This window comes from Labeo rohita, chromosome 1 (assembly GCF_022985175.1).
Source record: "Labeo rohita strain BAU-BD-2019 chromosome 1, IGBB_LRoh.1.0, whole genome shotgun sequence".
Taxonomy (NCBI): domain Eukaryota; kingdom Metazoa; phylum Chordata; class Actinopteri; order Cypriniformes; family Cyprinidae; genus Labeo; species Labeo rohita.
Window position 1 is genome coordinate 49656217 of NC_066869.1, and position 21171 is coordinate 49677387.

At 35.2% G+C, this 21171-nt stretch overlaps 1 protein-coding gene across 2 annotated transcripts in view; it reads left to right on the forward strand.

Moving 5' to 3' along the window:
* The window catches only part of appa (amyloid beta (A4) precursor protein a), a 37043-nt gene extending 15926 nt beyond the window's left edge, over positions 1-21117 (forward strand). Inside the window, exons 2-17 of one of the 2 annotated variants that reach the window (XM_051105906.1) lie at positions 1161-1328; positions 2226-2355; positions 2446-2558; positions 3808-3998; positions 5617-5840; positions 5931-6098; positions 9523-9656; positions 9745-9819; positions 9926-10084; positions 11888-12011; positions 13082-13186; positions 14359-14553; positions 16510-16563; positions 16990-17072; positions 17869-18015; positions 18121-21117. In XM_051105906.1, the coding sequence (XP_050961863.1) occupies positions 1161-1328; positions 2226-2355; positions 2446-2558; positions 3808-3998; positions 5617-5840; positions 5931-6098; positions 9523-9656; positions 9745-9819; positions 9926-10084; positions 11888-12011; positions 13082-13186; positions 14359-14553; positions 16510-16563; positions 16990-17072; positions 17869-18015; positions 18121-18222 (2172 nt within the window). In that variant the 3' untranslated portion in view covers positions 18223-21117. The remainder of the gene's footprint in view (positions 1-1160; positions 1329-2225; positions 2356-2445; positions 2559-3807; positions 3999-5616; positions 5841-5930; positions 6099-9522; positions 9657-9744; positions 9820-9925; positions 10085-11887; positions 12012-13081; positions 13187-14358; positions 14554-16509; positions 16564-16989; positions 17073-17868; positions 18016-18120) is intronic. The other variant, XM_051105914.1, reaches the window with a different exon arrangement.
* Positions 21118-21171: the final 54 nt, after the last annotated feature.

Sequence of the window (21171 nt, forward strand, 5' to 3'; positions counted from 1 at the left end):
TGTAACTTTTTTTCCTGAGAGTGCAAATTACATTTTTTTTCCCCCCCAATTTTTATCTCAATGGGACCTTCCTTGTAAAATAATATGTAAAAATATATAATATAAAATAAATTGCATTATTACATTAAAATTCTAGGCAATTTTATTAAAATTAAAAATATGTATTTTTTTTATTTCAAAAGATTTAATAACTGCATATTTTTAATGGTTCAATAATGAATTTATTAGATTTTTTCCAATTGTTTGTAATTATAGGATACATTTACATTTAGGGTTCAAAATTATTGTTAACTCACAAATGGCAATTTCTGTTTACGAAAAATAAATTAATTTAGAGCTTTTAGATTGAGAGATTTTAGACATTTTCGTTACTTTTTTAAAGACTTTATTCATTTTCATGATTTTTCCAGGTCTACAAATCACATGAAATTGTCCTCATACATTTAGGATTTTAAAACCCTGATTTTTAAATAAAAATTTTCGTATTTTTCACCTTCAGTTTCAGCTCTATATTCAGGTTGCAGTCATATTCTGAATATGATGTTTACATGCACACAAGCATGGGAATATTCCTGTTTACAGTCTGCCAGCGCTCATTTTCTTTTTCGCTACTATTTACAGGGAGATTCTTCTTAGTTTTATTACTACAGTATCACTAAACACCAGCACAAAATGCAAAGGTTCATGCAATCCTTAATAACAATAACAATTGTTCATTTCAGTTTCTTTTAATAATTCCATTCCCTCCTGAGTTTCGTGCACATTTGTCCTTTCAGTGGATTTTCTGAATGCGGCTACTTTCGATTAAACCAGGTATATTCTAGGTTAGGTTGTAAATATGATTACTGAAGTATGTTTTATAAGAAAATACTATTTTAGTCTTTCTACTTCACAATCTCATATTTAATTCAATGTGTTAAACTGACTAGTTTTTCTGTGTGAGAAAATAGCAGCAATTTTTTTTTTTTATTGTACTAACATTGAAATTTTGATGTGCATGTAAACACTCGCTGCATTTTTGAAGACTATTCATTCAGTAGCATGTGAATTCAACATAAAAGCATTTAAATGTAATGACGTATTTTAGAGTAAAGCAAGGATTCAAATAGGACAAAAATGAAGAGCTCATGCTGACATCTGTGGTTTTTGTTCTGTCGCAGGTGCCGTCGGACTCCGGTACCGGACTGCTGGCCGAGCCGCAGGTCGCCATGTTCTGCGGGAAACTCAACATGCACATCAACGTTCAGACAGGAAAATGGGAATCCGATCCGTCCGGAACCAAGAGCTGCATCGGGACGAAAGAGGGAATCCTGCAGTACTGCCAGGAGGTAAAGACAGCATTCCTGTTCCATTCCTTTATTGATGACTGCAGTACAAGGCCAAAGACAATGTGTAAAAGATCATATATGAGCCGCCCATCATAAGAGACACTTTGACCCAGAGTTTATGAACTGAAGCGCTATAGAGACGCTCTTTGCTCTTCAGTGATATAGTTATTCAGAAATCACTGAGAAAATGGGTTACAGAGATTAGATTATTTAGTCAATCTTGGAGGAAAAAACAAACTGAGCAAACAAACTCAGTCAGACCGAGCAAAAATATATTTATAAATAAAAATATGTTTTTATATGATGAAATTCTGCTGCAGTAAAAATGATGAAATATTATTACAATTTCAAACAGCTGTTTTCTATGTAAATATCTGTTCAAATAAAATTTATTTCTGAGATCAAAGCTGAATTTTCAGCATCATTCCTCCAGTCTTCAGCATCACATGATCCTTCAGAAATCATTCTAATATGCTGATTTGCTGCTCAACAAACATTTATGATTATTAGTAATGTTGAAAACAGTTGTGCTGCGCAATGTTTTTGAGGAAACCATCATGCATTTTATTTTTCAGGATTCACAGATGAATAGAAAAATATTAATTGAAATAAAAATCTTTTGTAACGAACTTATCAAAAATACGCAATTTTTATATGACAAAATTCTGCTGCTTGTAATGTAAATCTTTATAACAGCAGAGCAGATGCTGACATTAAATGATGTAAATATCAGTGGTCGCTCTATATCTCCGATAATATGTCTTAGTAGATGAGATTGAGTTGATCCAGGCATATAATGCAATCCAATGATGATTGAGAGATGAACAAATAAACGTTCCTCCAAAGATGCTTTGCAGGCTTTGCGGAGTGTGATGATGTTGTGTGTGTTTTGTCCAGGTGTATCCAGAGCTTCAGATTACAAACGTGGTTGAGGCCAATCAGCCCGTCAGTATCTGGGACTGGTGTAAGAAGGGCCGTAAGCAGTGCCGCAGTCACATGCACATTGTGGTGCCGTATCGCTGCCTGGGTGCGTGAGTCTCTGAATTTGCTCTGTTTCGTTTCTTCACCTCCTGTTCTCACCTCTGTGCTCATCATGTGCCGCTTGTCTCTGTATCAGTCGGTGAGTTTGTGAGCGACGCTCTGCTGGTTCCTGATAAGTGTAAGTTCCTGCACCAGGAGCGCATGGACATGTGTGAGAGTCACCTGCACTGGCACACCGTCGCCAAAGAGGTCAGAAACCACACAAGAAAAATACAGTAAAAAATATGATATTATTCTAATTTAAAACAGCTGTTTTCCCTGTGAATATCTGTTAAACTGTAATTTATTTCTGTGATGCGCAGCTGAATTTTCAGCATCATTACTCCAGTCTTCAGTGTCACATGATCCTTCAGAAATCATTCTAATATGCTGATTTGCTGCTCAACAGATATTTCTGATTATTAGCAATGTTGAAAACAGATGTGCTGCACAATATTTTTGTGGAAACTGTCACTCATTTTATTTTTCAGGATTCACAGATGAATAGAAAGTTAAAACAAACAGCATTTATTTGAAATAGAAATATTTTTTAACATTATAAATGTCTTTACTGTCACTTTTGGTCAGTTGAATGCATCCTTGATTAATAAAAGTATTCATTTATTTTAAACAATAAAATTACCCCTAACATTTGATCAGCCAACAGTTGGATGTTGTTGCATGAGAATTTGCTTAATAAAAATTGGGTCAAATCTGTTCATTGGCATGAAAATAATGCTTGAATACTCCTAAAATTGCCATTCATTCATTTTATTTCATTATTAATTTAGTTTGAATGAATATAGTTGATTTAATATGCACTAGTCATGTTTCAAGTTTAAGTTTAGTTACAGCTAAAACTCAAACCATAAAAATACTTTAGAATATTTGAAAAATGTAAACTTATTTTATTTCAGCTAGCTGAAAAGGCAACATTTCTCATTTTTATTATAATTAATTAAAATTAATAAAATATAAAGACATTTAGAAGCAACAAATTGTAATAAAATGACAAAAAAAATTACTAAATAGTAATAAATAAAAATGTATAAATATATAGACATATTTAAAAGCAACAAATTCTAACAAAAAACAAAACACTTTAATGAACATGAAAGCAGAAAAAATCTAAATAAAATCTGCATCAAAATATTTGCAAAAACTGAAATACATCTCACTGATACTAAAATAACATGAATATGTTTTCAGGAAATCTGTAAATATTCCATTTTATATTTACAAACTTGTACATACTCATACGTGCATTTCCGTGCATACACAAATGAATATAAAAGCTCACAATCTGAACATTTTGTTTAGAGTGTAAGACTCTGCTGGGGTTTTGAATCATTATATTGATTTATTTCGAGTGGTTCGTGTTGTCGTTCTGGTGTTTGGTATTGAAGTTCTCCAGTCAGTAAACGTTTCCGTCCAATCACACGCTCTCGTCTCTCCACAGTCCTGCGGCGACCGCAGCATGAATCTCCATGACTACGGGATGCTGTTGCCGTGCGGTATCGACCGTTTCCGCGGCGTCGAGTTCGTTTGCTGCCCTGCGGAAGCGGAGAAGGAGTCGGACAGCGCTGCCGCGGACGAGGACGATTCAGACGTGTGGTGGGGAGGAGCCGAGAACGACTACAGCGAGAACAGGTGCGCTTTTGTGTGTCGTGACCCTTGGACTTTGACCTCTGGATGATTCCGTTGGCTGAAAGATCTTTTTTTGGTGCCTGATTAGAAATCCTAAAATATAGTGATCATATGTAAGTGTATCATCTGTGTAGATCATAGAGGGGTCATCACTGAACCCAGCACTCATCACAGCCGTGATTATAGGCAGAAAATAAGACATTCTGGCAAACTGAGATCACAAAGCCATGTTAATGTATGTGATATTGTTGATGAGTACAAAGCAGGGATATTATAGTTAAACTAAAATTAAAACAAAAACACATTTTTGTTACATGAAATTAAATAAGTAAAATAATATAAAAATCATTTTAATTTAGTTTAGGTTGGTGTGCTAAAATTACTAAAACTAAACCTGAAATGAAAATTAATAAAAATGATGTTATATATGAATAAATAACAAAAGTACAAAAGTGATTTTATGTCCATAGAAAAGCACATTAAATGTAAGTAAAATGTCTACTTTTATGTTTTTATAGAATAAAATGTCAAAATTTGGTTGAAATAATGTTTAACAATGCAACACAATATTTATTTACTATTTGACTTGTACATATTAAAATATATTAAAGAATGTGGCAATTTAAAAAAACAAAAAAAGAAGTAAAATTACAATTAATTAGTATTTATGGTGGAAGTAATTTGTCTTTTAATATGTCATAAATTGTTTTGGGTTTTTTTGTAAATATGCCTGACAAGATTGTTACACTGAATGACATTTTAGTGGGTGTCTTCTGTAAATTATGGAAAAATGTATGATATTTATTTTTTGCTCAGAAAAACAAAAACAAAAATGCTATTAAATTAAAAAACAATTTAACAATTTAAAGCAGTATTACACTTATTGTTATTATGCTTAAACCCTTTTTTTGTCTTTGACCCATGAATAAAAATGTCAAAAACTCAAAAATTAAATTGGAAACAGAAAATATAAAAAACAAATTAAATTAAATTAAATTAAATTAAAAATAATAAAATAACACTGGTAAAAAGTACTATATTTCAAAATAAATAAATATAAATAAATAAATAAAAACACTAATTGATTTTAAAGTATACATCACATATATCACATGATATAGACAACTCTACAGAATAATTATTAAAAAAAACAGATGTAATCAGAATCACATCAGACCTTCATAGAATTAATACTGTACTAAAAAGAGTATTAATCCTTGAATGATGCTCAGTTGTTTTATTATTGTTTGTTTTTAATTTGGTACATTTTTTATAATTTATTTTTTATATTATTAATAATTCAGTGATAATAAAAAAATAATAAATGTGTATAATAATAATTGCATTAATAGTACTAATAATAATTGAATAATACTTGTATTATTGTTATACTTTTATTTTCAATATCTAGATAAACTAGAATGAAACTAAGCTTCTTTTTTTTTTTGGCACTTATGGTTGGACACTGTGAACAATGACCAATCTGTGTTTGATTTGAATTGGATTTAGGTCTAGATTAGGTTTTTGTTACTTTAAAAGGGTCATTGCAAGTGATGTTATGTTGAAGGCTTATGAAGACGCTTTGTGTGATTGTGATTTCCTGGTTCTTGTTTTCCTCCAGCATGACGCGAGACGCAGGATCCGAACCGGCCGTGGTGGAGGATGACGAGGATCCGGACGAGGAAGAGGAGGTTCTGGACAACGACCAGGACGGAGACGGAGACGGAGACGAGGATGAGAAGGAAGAGGAGGACGACGAGACGGCGGACGAGCGCCAGAGCACCAGCGTCGCCATGACGACCACCACAACAACCACGACGGAGTCAGTGGAGGAGGTGGTGCGAGGTGAGCGACAGCCAATCACGTCGAGCGTTCGCTCATCATCAGACGCGGCTCTTCATGCGCGCGTGTGTGTGTGTGTGTGTGTTCTGTCAGAGGTGTGTTTTGCGAGCGCAGAGACGGGCCCCTGCAGGGCCATGTTGTCCCGCTGGTATTTTGTGCGTGAGGAGGGCCGCTGCGCTCCCTTCATCTACGGCGGCTGCGGAGGAAACCGCAATAACTTTGAGTCGGAGGAGTACTGTCTGTCTGTCTGCAGCAGCGTCTGTAAGTCACCGACCGAACGACCGACCGACCGCGTGAGACACTAACACTGATCAACCTTCACTCGCCCTCACGACCGACAGAAAATGACTCTCCTCAGTGAAACACAAACAGCAGCATTTAGCAGGATTTAATGTTCATATAATCACAGCAGACCATGATTAGGGTCGTCAGGATACAAAACACAGCATCACAGCTTCAGAACAGTCATCCATATGACTCACATCCTCTGATCTTATGATACTTCTCTTGCGAAAAAAAGTGTGATTAATCTTATTAAATGTACACTTGTAGTGTACTTCAAATCCTAAAAGTATTATGATAATACTAATGAATTAAAAACACTTAAGTGTGCTTACAGAGAGACGCTTTCATGACTTATTTCCGCCACAAAATAAAAGACGTCAATTAATTTCTCATTTTTGAGAAAAAAAGTCATAATTGTGAGAAATACACTTAATAAAATCTGAATTACGAGATTTTAATTTTCAGTTGTGAGGAAAAAAGTCAAGCTTTTTTTTCTGCCACAGAATAATAAAAATAATTTTAAAATGTAATTTTTATTATTATTATTATTATTATTTATTTTATTTCACATTTCAGTTTTTTTTTTTTTAGAATTGCAAGTTTATATATTGCAATTTGTGTTTTTTTTATCAGAATTGTGAGAGGTAAAAAAAATTAAATGTCACAATGACCTATTATTTTTTTAATTCCATGGCAGAAATTACTTTAAAGTGCATTTTAAATGAATATGTTTTAACAAAACTGAGATTCATACATCATATGAAAGCATTTCCATTAATGTATGGTTTGTTCAGATAGGACAATATTTGGCCGAGATACATTTATTTGAATATCTAAATCTTAAGGTAAAAAAAAAATTGCCTTTAAAGTTGTCCAAATAAAGTTCTTAGCAAAATGAAGTTCTAAGTTCTAACCAAAAATGAAGTTTTCATGTTCTTACTATAGGAAATTTACAAAATATCTTCATGGGACATGATCTTTACTTAATATCCTAATGATTTTTGGCATAAAAGAAAAATAATTTTGACCCATATAATGCATTTTTGGCCATTGCTGCAAATATATATTCATCTTTTGTAATGCATTTATTTTGATGTGTTGGCTGACATACTAAAGCACAAACTACTTGATTATAATTTGAACTATAGTGATGCTACAATTAAAATGACTGGATTTTAAATGAACTAAATTGCAACTTCATCATTAGAAATGTGTAATTACCAATATATTTTAACACATGACATAAAATGTCAATAGAAATGGCATTAAGTTTATTTTAGTTTACCATAAATGCTTGTCAGTACATTCAGGAGTACTTTAACCAATAGAAGTAATTATGAAATTACATATGTGACCCTGGATCACAAAACCAGTCATAAGAGTTGGTTTTTTGAAATTGAGATTTATACATCATCTGAAAGCTTAATAAATAAGCTTTGATGTATGGTTTGTTAAGATAGGACCATATTTGTTACAACTGATGCCGAATGTGTTACAATGACTGTTAAAAGAAAATGTTACAACTATTTGAAAATATGGAATGTGAGGGTGCAAGAAAACCCAAATGTTGAGAAAATCGCATTTGAAGTTGTCCAAATGCATATTACTAATAAAAATTAAGTTTTGATATACTTACGATAGGAAATTTACAAAATATCTTCATGGAACATGATCTGTACTTAATATCCTAATGATTTTTGTCATAATAGAAAAATGTATCATTTTGACCCATACAATGTATTGTTGGCTATTGTTATAAATATACCTGTGCTACTTAAGACTGGTTTTGTCCTCCAGGGTCACATATGAAGATGTACTTACGTGGGTCAGTATAAATTTAAAAGTATAAAATCTAAATGTAAATAACATGCAGTGAAGTGCCCAAAAAACATTACATTCAGTTCACACTTAGGTAAATTCTTTTAAAATATTCTTTTATTTTGTTAGAAAATAGTCCTATAAGAGCACTGAGCTGTGCATCTTTCTCACAATGGTTTTGATACATTTATGCTCATGTTTTTGTCAATTTTGCAGCTCAGTAGCCACTGATCAAAGAAAGAGCAGCGTGAACATCCTGCTAAACGTCTGCTTTTGTGTTCCACTGATAAAAGAAAGTCAAGTTTGAAGGTCATGAGGAAGAGTAAAATTGGGTGGATTTTTCTCTTTCAGTCTGATCTGCTCTGATCTGACGTGTGTCGGTTTCACTCTTTCTCACACGCGTGTGGCTGCTGATTAACTCGCATCTTTCTCCTCAATCACTGTCCTGTAACTCTGAGTCTTCAGCTAATTTTTTGGTAGTTTTGTGAGCCTGAAATAATGAGTGTGTGTGTGTGTGTGTGTGTGTGTGTGTGTGTGTGTATGAGTGTGTGCATAAAATCATGAATGCAGTGCTGCTGCTGATCTTTATATTAATGATCTTCCTCGCTTCTCTCTTCATGACTTTATCTGTCAAATATTCCTCCAGCTGCTGTTTAAACTTTAATTAATGTTAAGTCAGTCCAGTCGTGGTTTCAGTCAGGTCCTTTAATAGCATCCTGGGACATAAAACTGTGCTTGTTAAGCATTTCAGGGTTTGATTGCTGTTTTAAGATAATATCGTTTACATTTTATGATGATGAATCATTTGTATTCCTCATTTGTAAGTCAGATTGGATAAAAGCGCTTGATAAATAAATGTAAATGTAAGTGTGCAGTAGCATTTTGCTTTATAGTGTAGGATCCAGAGTTGTTATAGTTATTCTTTTTTTTTTTTTTAAGTTATTAATTGTTTAAAAAGTTATTATAGTTAAAACGAAATGTTAAAAAAAAACTTAAACTTATTTTATTTTTTTAAATAACTATATTTTTTATTTACTTATTTTTGGGGGGAAAAAAATCATTAAATTAAATAAAAAATTTTAATGAATAATTTTCATTTAATTAAACTTGTATTAAAATAACTAGAATCTACATGTTAAAAAAACAACAAAATAAACAAACTATACAAAATACAAAAATATTAATGGTAAAAATTTTATTAACATTAATATTATTTAATTTAATTAATATTATTTTATAAAATATTAGTAAAAGCTCTAATAATAGTATCTCGGTGCTGTTAAAATATCACTGTTTTCATATATATCGAGGATCATGTATGTCCTCTTGCTGCTGGAACTCAAACACAATGTTTTGGTACAAAACATCCGGAATGTTCCTGGCAGTGAGAAGGTAATGTAGTCATCAGTGTGTTTTATTGTCTCGTTTGTGTCTCATTGCTTCATTACAGATTAAACAGGAATAAACTGGTCTGCTGGAAGCTTTGGGCCTCTTCTAACCGCTTTATAACAGTCTCTTCTAACTCTGTTAAGTGGTCTGCTCTTCTCATGCGCTGTAATAAAAGCTTCTCTCCGTTCCGCAGTGCCGACCCCCTCCTCCAGCCCTCCGGACGCCGTGGACCGATACCTGGAGACGCCGGCCGACGAAAACGAGCATGCGCACTTCCTGAAGGCCAAAGAGAGTCTGGAGGCCAAACACCGTGAGCGCATGTCTCAGGTGCAGGATTATTATAAATGCGTTAAACCGATCAAAAGTGACAGTAAAGACATTTACGTCATTGTTATGTGATTGTCATGTTCTGTAGGTGATGAGGGAATGGGAAGAGGCCGAGAGACAGGCGAAGAGTTTACCACGCAACGACAAGAAGGCCGTGATCCAGGTCAGTTTCCCACGAGGCCCAAGAGGACGTCTCTCCTCGCTCTTGCTGGAATATTCTCTTATTTTCCACAATGCTTTGGTTGATTTCTCCTCTGTTTCTCCTGCAGCACTTCCAGGAGAAGGTGGAGGCTCTGGAGCAGGAGGCGGCCAGCGAGCGCCAGCAGCTGGTGGAGACGCACATGGCCCGCGTGGAGGCGCTGCTGAACGACCGCCGACGCCTCGCTCTGGAGAGCTACCTGTCCGCCCTACAGGCCGATCCGCCCCGGGTACGCACACGTTCTTCAACACACATGAACATAAACACAGTCCCACCTTCATCTCCACATTATAACTACAGTCTAGATGCTGAAAACAATGAGAGTCTTACTATAAACACAAACATACACCAGCACTCCAAAGTTTTGGGTTGGTAGAATTTATTAAAGAAGTCTCTTCAGGTCTTCAAGGCTGAATTTATTTGATCAAAAATAAGTAAAAATTGTGAATTATTATTCTAATTTAAAACAGCTGTTTTCTATGTGAATATCTATTGAAATGTAATTTATTTCTGTGATCAAAGCTGCATTTTCAGCACCATTACTTGAGTCTTCAGTGTCACATGATTCATATGAGAAATATATGTGACCCCAGAGCACAAAACCAGTCACAAGCGGTGTTAGGGGTAACGCATTACAAGTAACTTGAGTTACGTAATCAGATTACTTTTGTCAAGTAACTAGTAAAGTAATGCATTACTTCTGAATTTACTTTTTTCCCATTTATTGATTGAAAGCTCTCCTGCCCCCATGTTGAGAGAAATCAGGAGTAAGATGTTGCTTTAGTTCTTGAATAAATGTGAACATGCATTGATTCATCTCACTCACAAAAAAAACAACAAAAAAAACTGATTCAGTACTTCTCAAAATTAATAAAAACAGTGAAATGCAACTCAACTCGATGCAAACCTGCAATAATTAAATGACACAAATATTCCCATTTTATTAAGCAGTGTCTGTGCTGCTGACCTTCGATGATCCAATTCAACCATACTCATAAGCAAAGATGACTCTAGATAAACATTTGTGCTTCTTCTGTGCTTTTTTTGTCGCTGAAGTGTGTTGAACTTTCTTCTTCTGTGTTCTAATGTACAGATGTGAATTTACTTTTCCTTCAGCCTGAGGTGTATTCATTCCACTTTTGGTGCGAAAAGGCTTTTCTGTTTGCCAAAATACAACTTTTTATATTAAAAACAAACAAGCAAGTCCTGCCCAGATTTAAAAAGTAGCACAAAAGTAACATAATGCATTACTTTCCATAAAAAATAACTAAGTAATGTAATTTTTTTAACTTTTACTTTTTTTAGGGAGTAACGCAATATTGTAATGCATTACTTTTTATGGTAACTTTCCCCAACACTGGTCATAAGGGTCAATTTTTTGAAATTGAGATTTGTGCATCATCTGAAATATGAATAAATAAGCTTTCCACTGATGTACGGTTTGTTAGGACAGTATTTGGCCGAGATACGACTATTTGAAAATCTGAGGGTGCAAAAAAAAAAATCTAAATTTTGATAAAAATCACCTTTAAAGTTGCTCAAATAAAGTTCTTAGCAATGCATATTACTAATTAAAAATTAGGTTTTGATATATTTACGGTAGGAAATTTACAAAATATCTTCATGGAACATGAATATCCTAATGATTTTGGCATAAAGGAAAATCGATCATTTTTACCCATACGGTGTATTTTTGGCTATTGCTACAAATATACCTTTGCTACTTAAGACTGGTTTTGTGCTCCAGGATCACGTATGTGATTATTTTAAGTCAGTAACTCTAAATCCTTCAGTTTGCCCTACTGATTATTTCTAAAAGAATCACATTTCACCTGTCGTAAAAGCTAAATGTGATTTTATATTATAATAGTAATAACCATAGATAAAGTGTAATGAAAAGAGAAGCATCTTTTGGTATGAAAGCTCAGACTCCAAACAGAAACGGCTCATTAAATCGAGTATGAAAGCACAGGTCTGTGATGGAGGCGTGTGTTGATCTCAGATCTCTGATCTTCATGTCGTCTCTCTTCAGCCGCGGCACGTGTTCAGCCTGCTGAAGAAGTACGTTCGCGCCGAGCAGAAGGACCGGCAGCACACGCTCAAACACTTCGAACACGTGCGCATGGTCGACCCCAAGAAAGCCGCGCAGATCCGGCCTCAGGTACGAGTCTGAGTCGCTGATCGTCACGTCATTCACATCATCATTCAGAGTCAGTGCTCCTCTGCTCTTGCCAGCTGCAGTAGGGTTCCTGTCGATGGTTCATCACTTTGTTCCCATTACAGTGATGAATTTTTGCACTTGCCAAGGCCAATATTAATCAAAATATAAGTCAGAAATGTTAGATTTTTTTTTATTTTATTATATTGAGGTCTTTTCAGTAAGATTAAAATAACGGAGAGAGACTAATAGTAAACTAGTTAACTGAGGCACTGTCACTGAGATACTGTTATAGTTTTTTTTTTATTTAATAAAAAATATTTATTTATTTATTCATTCTGTTTTCGATTTTAATTTTAGTTAACGTTTTAGTAAGTTTGATGTTTTTGTCATTTCATAATTTATTTGAATGTGTTTTTTGTATTTTTTATTTTGTTTTATCTATTTTAGTACATCAAGTTAAACTAAGCAGACATGAAATATTGCATGAAATATTTTATTTTATTCTTTTATTTGTGGGTTTTAGTTTTAGTTCACTGTAATAACCCTGGTCTGAGGTTTGAATACAATATTTGATGTAAATGTTTAATATGGTCTCTCATATATATTTCATTTGTACATCAGGATCCCTGCTGTTTCTAGATGCTTTTCTCTTATTTTAGGCCTGCATTTGTGATTATTTATTTATTGAGTTGAGATTATTTTAAGAATACAAGAGTGTGATTATATACACTCACACCCAAATAGGTGGACACCTTTAATTTAATTACATTTATTATTAATATTTTATTTTATTTTATTAACCTACTGTATAACAAACTATTCAGCTATTCCTCACACTCTACTGGAATGGATTGTGATTTGACTTCAATCTTAAATCACTCATATGTTCCATTTCATGATGATGTTGCCTTAGTAGGCAGCTCCCTTTGTAGGCTGTAGACAGCAAGCTAGTTCACTGGGTTTTATATGAAGCCCATGCAGATGAGCAAACCATGTGTTATCAGGATTTTTTTGGATTGAAGCAGATTAAAGGTTTAGTGACCCTCCTGACCTTTGACCTCTGACCTCAGGTGCTGACCCATCTGCGTGTGATCGAGGAGCGAATGAATCAGTCTCTCGGGCTGCTGTACAAGGTGCCGGGAGTCGCTGAAGACATTCAGGACCAAGTCGGTGAGTTTGTGATGATAAATAAAGAAACGTGACCTTTGACACCTGCTGAACCAGGATTATTTACTAAAACTAAAGATAAAACAAGTTTTTTTTTCTGTTCCCATATGTCTGAAACTAAACAAAATCCAAAAATTATTAAACTTATTTGTTTTTTAGCTATAATAAAACATATTGGACAGTTAAAATAAATAAATGTTTACTGAAATACAGTAAAATAACTAAAACTGAAGTATTAATAAAAAATTAATAAAAATTACTGAAATACATAGACATATTTACAAAAAAAAAAGAATAAAAATGACAGAAACTGTAACTAAAATGAAGCATGCTGAATTATTTTGGTCAAAGTTATTTTTTTTATTCTGAATTATTTTTATTCAGCTAATTGACAAGGCAACAATTTAGGTTTATTTGAATGTCCAGAATAACAAAAGCTAAAACTGAAATAAAAAATAACAGACATATTTATAAAAAAAAAAAAAAAAAAAAAAGAAAAAGAAGAAGATGACAAAAGCTTTTTTATATTGCTAAAATGTTACAATTAAAATGAATAAAAAATATGTACAAATAAATACTGATTCAGAATATTGTTAAAATTATAAATAATGTATAAACACTGTACAGGAACACAAGTTTTTCTGTTTAATGCTTATTTAGGAAAGAGCTGCATCAGTGTAAATGACAAACTTCAGCTGAAGTGATTCCTCATGACTGTCATCAGTGTGTAGTGATGGAGTGCTGTCGGTCAGATGTCGTATGCGGGCTGATCTCTCGCGCTCCTCTTCACCTCCTGCCGGTTTATTTGTGTCCCGTGCGTCACTGCACCATCTGTACTCTCTCTCTCTCTCTCTCTCGCTCTCTGGCTTCATTCCTGCGTTCAGCAGCAGCTCGTCTGTCATTAAGCGTGTGTGTAATTAAAGCTCTGATCAGCAGGTCGTTTCCTCTGTAATCCGGACGTATCATCATCTCTCTCTTCTGCCGTTTCTGCTCTTTCATTTGCTCACCGCAGCGTTTTCTGTCCACGCTCACGTGATTCCTGATCATCTCTAGAAATGATTGTCTAAACTCCAGTTCATATGAAAATAAAAATTGAAATAGAAGTTAGTCTTCATTGTCTGTGTTAACACAGTAGACACTTTTCTGATGTGTCGTTGTCTGTCTGTGTGTGTCAGAGCTGTTGCAGCGCGAGCAGCAGGAAATGTCCGCTCAGTTAGCAAACCTGCAGAGCGACGTGCGCGTGAGTTACGGCAACGACGCCCTGATGCCCGACAGCACCGCCAGCCTCGACCTGCTGCCCGCCGAAGACACGCAGGGATTCGGATTCATCCACCCCGAGAGCTTCAACCAGCCCAACACACAGAACCAGGGTATAAACACACACCTTTTATCCCCTTACCCTACACCTAAACCGCCCCTACACAAAACTACAGGCCATTTTTGAACTTCAAAAAAAACACACATTTAATGCATTTTCAAGCCATTTTGGTTTATGTGGACACAGAAAGTGTAAACCTCATAAACCATGTAATACCCATGTCATTGCACACACACACACGATTCCCAGCAGCCTCATGAGTGTGTGAGCCAGGTCAGCGCAGTGAGCGCCATATGGAAGCAGATCTGACATCCGGCGTCAGGAACACAGACCTGCTGCAATTCATCGACATGATGCACACTACAGCTGTCATACCTAACATAACATACAGTATTTATTCATATATATATATATACGTATATTAGGGCTGTCATTTTAATGTGTTAACTTTAGTAATTAGTTATGAAAAAATAACCCCAGACCTGTATTTCATATAGTTGACTGTTGACAAATATGATGCAAAGCAACAACTCCACAAATGCAGTTGTAATTAAAGAGAGCCATTTACTTCTTTCCTGAATGAATCAGCCCTTTGAAGGAACTGAAGACATTTAAAAAAAAAAAGAAGTGAAAGTGATCTGCCACCTGCTGGCAGATTTAGTTTCTTATTTAGTATTACATTTCATAAAAAAGAAAAAAAAAAGGATTGTTCACCCGTCTTCAAAATTCCTTTTTTTTTATGTTCCACAAAAGAAAGGTTTGAAATGATGAGGGTGAGTAAATGATGGGGTTTTTTTTGTTTTTTTTTTTTGGTGGACTATACCTTTAATGTTTTTATTTTTAGTATTATTACTGTTTTTTTAAATAGTTATACTCTAAATAAGAAACTAAATCTGCCAGCAGGTGGCAGTAAATGTCTTTATGAGTCACTCATTCATTCGATTCATTCAGGAATGAAGCTCTCTTTGTGGGGTTTGGTTGACCATATCCCATATAAAATGAATGCAAAATGTTTCAGTACAAGCAATTTATGTGATATTTCAAACCTTTCACTTTATTTCAACCCACTGAAAGAGTTAAAAATCAGCCCAATTCTGTAGAAAAAAAATGCAGATTTGGCAACCCTACATCCAACTCCAGCTGCATCCAAAGAGATTTAAATAATCCGCATATTGATAGCGACTCCCTGATGTGCGAAAATTATATTTAATATTAGAATGTTTGCATGAGTGGGATTAAGAAAACAGTCCTGCACAAGGCTTTAATACAAAAACGCACACAATGAGTGGCAACTGTAAAAGGCAAAAGCTGAATCCCTGACATTTTGCGCGATTTAGAAATCACATTTTGAGATCCAAAAACAGGACATGTCCAGGGAAAAGAGAACTTATGGACACACTAGATATGTGATATATATATCAATGAGACAAAACACTTACAGGGGCATTTTTTACACCAGTATCTTGAATTTTAGGGCAGAACTGTATTTGTGGAGTTGTTGTACTGCATCATATTTGTCAGCAGTCAACTAGATGAAATATAAGATGATGTACAGGTCTGGGGGCGGGGCCAGTGTGTTAACTGTGTTATTTTAATCGTGTTATTTTTTCATAACTAATTAATTAATGCGTTAAACTGACAGCCCTAATACATATATATATATATATATATATATATATATATTGTTGTTGTTAGTTTTTATTGTATAGTTGTTTTTTAATTGTTTTTTTAAGTGTTATTTTTTTTAAGTTTTTTTTTTTTTTGATTAACAAAAAAATTGTAACAATAATGTAACTGTTTCATGTTTGTTTGTGACTGGCGATACAATGTTGCTGTGACCTGAGATATGCCAATCAAACTGATGTTGTGTGTTTTATTAGCCAGTCAGAAGCCTTTCTGCTTGTTAGTCAGACCAACTGACATTTTTCTTCAGTGTAAAATCTAGTTTGATCTGAGTTTTGATGTGAATATGAAGTGAATCTGTAGTTAACGTCTGGTGTCTCTGCAGTTGAGCCGGTAGACGCACGTCCCATCCCAGACCGAGGCCTGCCGACCCGACCAGGTACTTGTACAAAAAAACTTTTTTTTAGTTTAAGACAATATTCTGATTCCCATTCCTATTTTATAGGAACTAACAGTAAATTGGTTGCATGTAAAGACATTATTCAGACAGTCCACTGAAAAATGTGAATTATGTGCATGCTCAGACCGCACAGAAACTCTTTTGGAGTCTACGTTGTCATGCATTTTTCATGGTCACTTTAAAAGAAGAGTCCCAGTTAAAAGTTTGTGTAAATTAGTAATAAATCTAATAATCTCCTCAGCAAAAACATGCATGTGTAGGTGCTCAGAATATTGAGCCGAAACCAAAAGTAGTGTGCATGTAAACAATTCCAGCTGCTCGATTTAATCATCACGTTCCATCATGTGTCAGAACTGAAACACTATATTTGCAGTATTTAATATGGTCTCTGTGGTTGTTGTTCAGTGTCTGGACTGAAACCTGAAGACATTCCTGAGCTGCGGATGGAGGCTGAAGAGAGACACAGTGAAGTTTACCACCAGAAACTGGTACCTACATACATATAAACGTGCATATTAGGGCTGAAAATGTTTCATCTAAAAAATTACATAAAATTAAATACAATGAATTAATTGAATTAATTGCAAATGATGTGCACATAAATTTGGGCTGAGAGATGACCCCCCAAAAGATCATCTAAAGTCATTGAGTTAAATGAGAAAAGTAGGTTTTTGTAAGTTTTAAGGTTACAAAAAAGTTGAAATGTTGAAATATAAATTAAAAAATATATATTTTTTTTTTAAATAAAATGATGCTCTCTAATGAATGAGTCGTTGAATCATGCATTCAACTGATTCATTTAAACAGCTGATTTGTTCAAAGAACAAAGCAAGCGAGTGTCTTTATGAACAAGTCATTGACTCACTCGATTCATTCAAAACGGGGATTCGTTTAGTAACAAATCAGCGCTGTGTGTTAATCAGAGACTTAACAGTTCTGCTGTGGCTTTGATTAGAACTGTTTTCGTTTGAGAAATAGAGCCAAACATTGAGAATATTTTGTTTAAAATGTAACATAATATTAACTTCTTGTCTGTTGAACTGTTGTATAAATCAATATCACATTAGCAATCTCATTTTTTTTGCCCCGTATCTTGACTTTTAAGCTCATGTAACTGCTACTTCTAATTCAGCAGCAACTGTATGCATACATTTCCCAGCCGTACTCATGTTTTACTGTGATTACACTGATTACACGACGCAGTCGTCATGGCAGCGCGTCTCTGATGGGAGTTCAGCCGGAGTGACTGTAATCTCATGTTTGTCTTTTGTTTCTGGCGCTCAGGTTTTCTTCGCGGAGGACGTGAGCTCCAATAAGGGAGCTATTATTGGCCTGATGGTCGGAGGTGTTGTCATAGCAACCATCATCGTCATCACCCTGGTGATGCTGAGGAAGAAGCAGTACACGTCCATCCACCACGGCATCATCGAGGTCAGTCGGTGCACACGCGTGCTTTCGTTAATTCATCCCGTGATGTGATGAATACGAATCAAATGAGATGAAATACTGATTCTTTTGAAATCTGAATCATTTCAGGTGGACGCTGCCGTGACCCCGGAGGAACGCCACCTGTCCAAGATGCAACAGAACGGCTATGAAAACCCCACCTACAAGTTCTTCGAGCAGATGCACAACTGATGGTGTGACGCTCCTCTTCCTTCCCGCTCCTCCTCTTTCTCCTCTGCAGACGGTGCAGGAGACACAAACCCAACTTCACTGCTCATTAACATCTCGCTTCCTGTTGGCCACTTCACATGACTGCCAATCAAACCGACCTTCCATTGGCTGTACAAATATGAACTCGGTCAGTTTCAAGTTGTCGAAGATGCGGTTTCAAACTGAATGCACAATTCAGAATCAATTCAGATTGAACGCATATTCAGATTTAGTTGTGAACTCACTGCAGATGAACGTGAGTTTAATGCTGGTAGAGTCAGTTTCGAGTTCAGGTCAGTTTGAATTGAACATATGAAGTTGATTCACATTAAATTCAGAGCACTGATCTGAATTCACTCCAGATTTTCAACTATAAACTTCTGTTGGCTGGACAGACATCAACTTTATTAGATAAGTGCTATTGGGATCAGTTTCAAATAGTTGAAATACAGTTTCAAATTCAGTTCGTAATTCAAATTTGTGTAATTCACATTGGCTAGACGAATGTGAATATGATTAGATTGAGTCAGTTTTAAGATGCATTTTCAAATTGAATACACAATTCAAATTCAAATCACACATAAAACTGAATGCATAATTTACCGCCATTAGGGTGCATTTCAAGTTCAGTTCTGTTTAAAATTTGATTCACATCAAATTCAGTCCACATTTGTAAATTCATTCCAGATTTTTCAACTATGACTTCCCATTGGCTGGACAAACATGATGAAATTAATGCTTTTTTGGGTCAGTGTCAAATTCAGAGGAGTTTAAATTGAACACATAATTCACATTCACTTTGAAACTTCAGCTTTAAATGTGATTTCAAATCAAATTCAATGCACAGTTCTATATTCACTCCAGATGTCCACTGGACAAACGTGAAGATGATCAGACGGTGTCAGGGTCTGTTTCAAGTAGAAGTTTTAGTTTCAAATTGAATGCATAATCCAGATTTCATAAATGTGAAGAGGTTAATGCTGTTAGGGTCATTTTAAAGTTCAGTTTAAAATTTGAAAATTCTGCGATCCACATCAAATTCAGTGCACAGTTCTGAATTCACTCCGGATTTTATAACTAATGCAATCAATTTGACTTCATCATTCCCTAAACTGGCTGAATCTGATTTGTCAGCTGACCGTATTCCTCCGTTACGAACCGACAGTCCAGGTTCCGGTCGTGTCGCTGCACCGTCTGCTCTCGCACTACTAACCGAGTGAAACACTGGGGGTATCTGAGGGTGAACGTCCGAGACTTCATCCCGTCAGACACGCGCGTCTCCTCCCTTCCTCTTCCTCCTCTTCGTCGCACACTGACTGCAGCTGTGCTGTGTTTGGTGACGCATTCAACCCGTCAGAGATTATTCTAGTGATCGATGTCCTTCTGAATGAGATCTTCAAAATGTTTGATTGTTTCTGGTTTGTTTTTCCAAAAAAAATAAGATTAATAATTGTAAAAAAGAAATTTGCCAAAAAAAATTTTTTAGTTGTCAATATTGAAGTAATGCAAAAAAAAGGCTAGTTGTAACTATGTAGTGCATGATAGAAAAAAAAATGACGGGAAAACTCTGCTATTTGGATCTTGGTCTTTTCTCACGTAGAGACATTTCAGCAGGATTACTCAGTAACTTGTGAAAATGTGATTTGAGTTGCACAAAAAATGACTCAATTGGCTTCTGCTTCTGATAGAACCTAAACTCAATTAAAAGCTTTGGTTTCAATACCTGGTTGTTTTTTTCTTTTATTTTTATCAGGCTGAGATCCAGCGGTGGCTGTCGATGTACATTTACTGTCTTTAATGTTTTCGTCCTATGCATTTCAGAGATTTATTTACTCCTTCTTTGTATTTAATTTGATTCTCCATTGGACTCGTTGGTGTATGTGTTTTTTAAGCGGGTGTTTGGGGTGGGCGGGTGGGTTTTTTGGGTCATTCTGTCTGTTTCTCTCCAGTCAGTTTTGTGTTTTTAGATCACTCTTTGTCTGCAGATGTAGAAAGTGTTTCCTCCTCTTCATCTCTTGTTACGCAGCAGCGCTGACGCTCGTCTCGTCTCGGTTTTCACTGCAGAAACCGACGCAGCGATGCTGCGCTGGAGCCTCTGAGAGAAAAACACCTTCATCTCACTGCAAAATCAAAAGAAAAAGATTGTTTGCATTGCGTTATTGCATTATTTTTTGTCATTACTGTAATGCAAGAAAATGTATTTAAATTGTGCAATTGTAAGTATTTATCATGATTGTATTTGTAATTAATTTAATGCTGATTTATAATTTTTTTCAAATAATTTCCATTCATTGCTGCATTACAGTAATGCAAATTTGTGGTTAAATGTGCTTCATTTACATGCAAATAATGCAAATAAAAATGAATGCTAATTTTTTCTTTTGATTTTGAGGTGAAATATGAGTTGGAGGAGATTATCATGTGTTTTGATGCCTTGAGCATCACGTCTGTCTCCTGTAGTGTTTCTGTCTGTCACTCACACACGTGTTTTTGTTGTAGTCAGTTTTAGAAAGTGTCCGATGACTGATTATAAGCTGGTGGTTATTATCGCGTGACATCCAGGATCTGAAATGACTTCGATTTACAGCCGATCACTGTAAACGGTTCATAATCACTAATCAACCCGTCTGATGAATGTCGATCAATCGTTTACAGAATCTCCCTCATGAGCGTCATTCGTGGCTGTTTTCAGATCAGTGATGAGTCCTGGGTAATTCTCAGCGTGTGTTGCTGTGGTTTGATCAGATCTGAGGTGGTTGGATGGTGGTGATGAGGTTCTTTCAGTGGCATTTTTCTGTGTATCATTTGCTTTGACTGGAATTCAACTGCGCTTTCTACACTGTGTTCCATAAATAAAGTTTTGAATGTACATACAGACTTGTTTTGTTGTGGCTCTTTTGTAACACAAGTGGTTTGGGGCTGTGCTGTAGA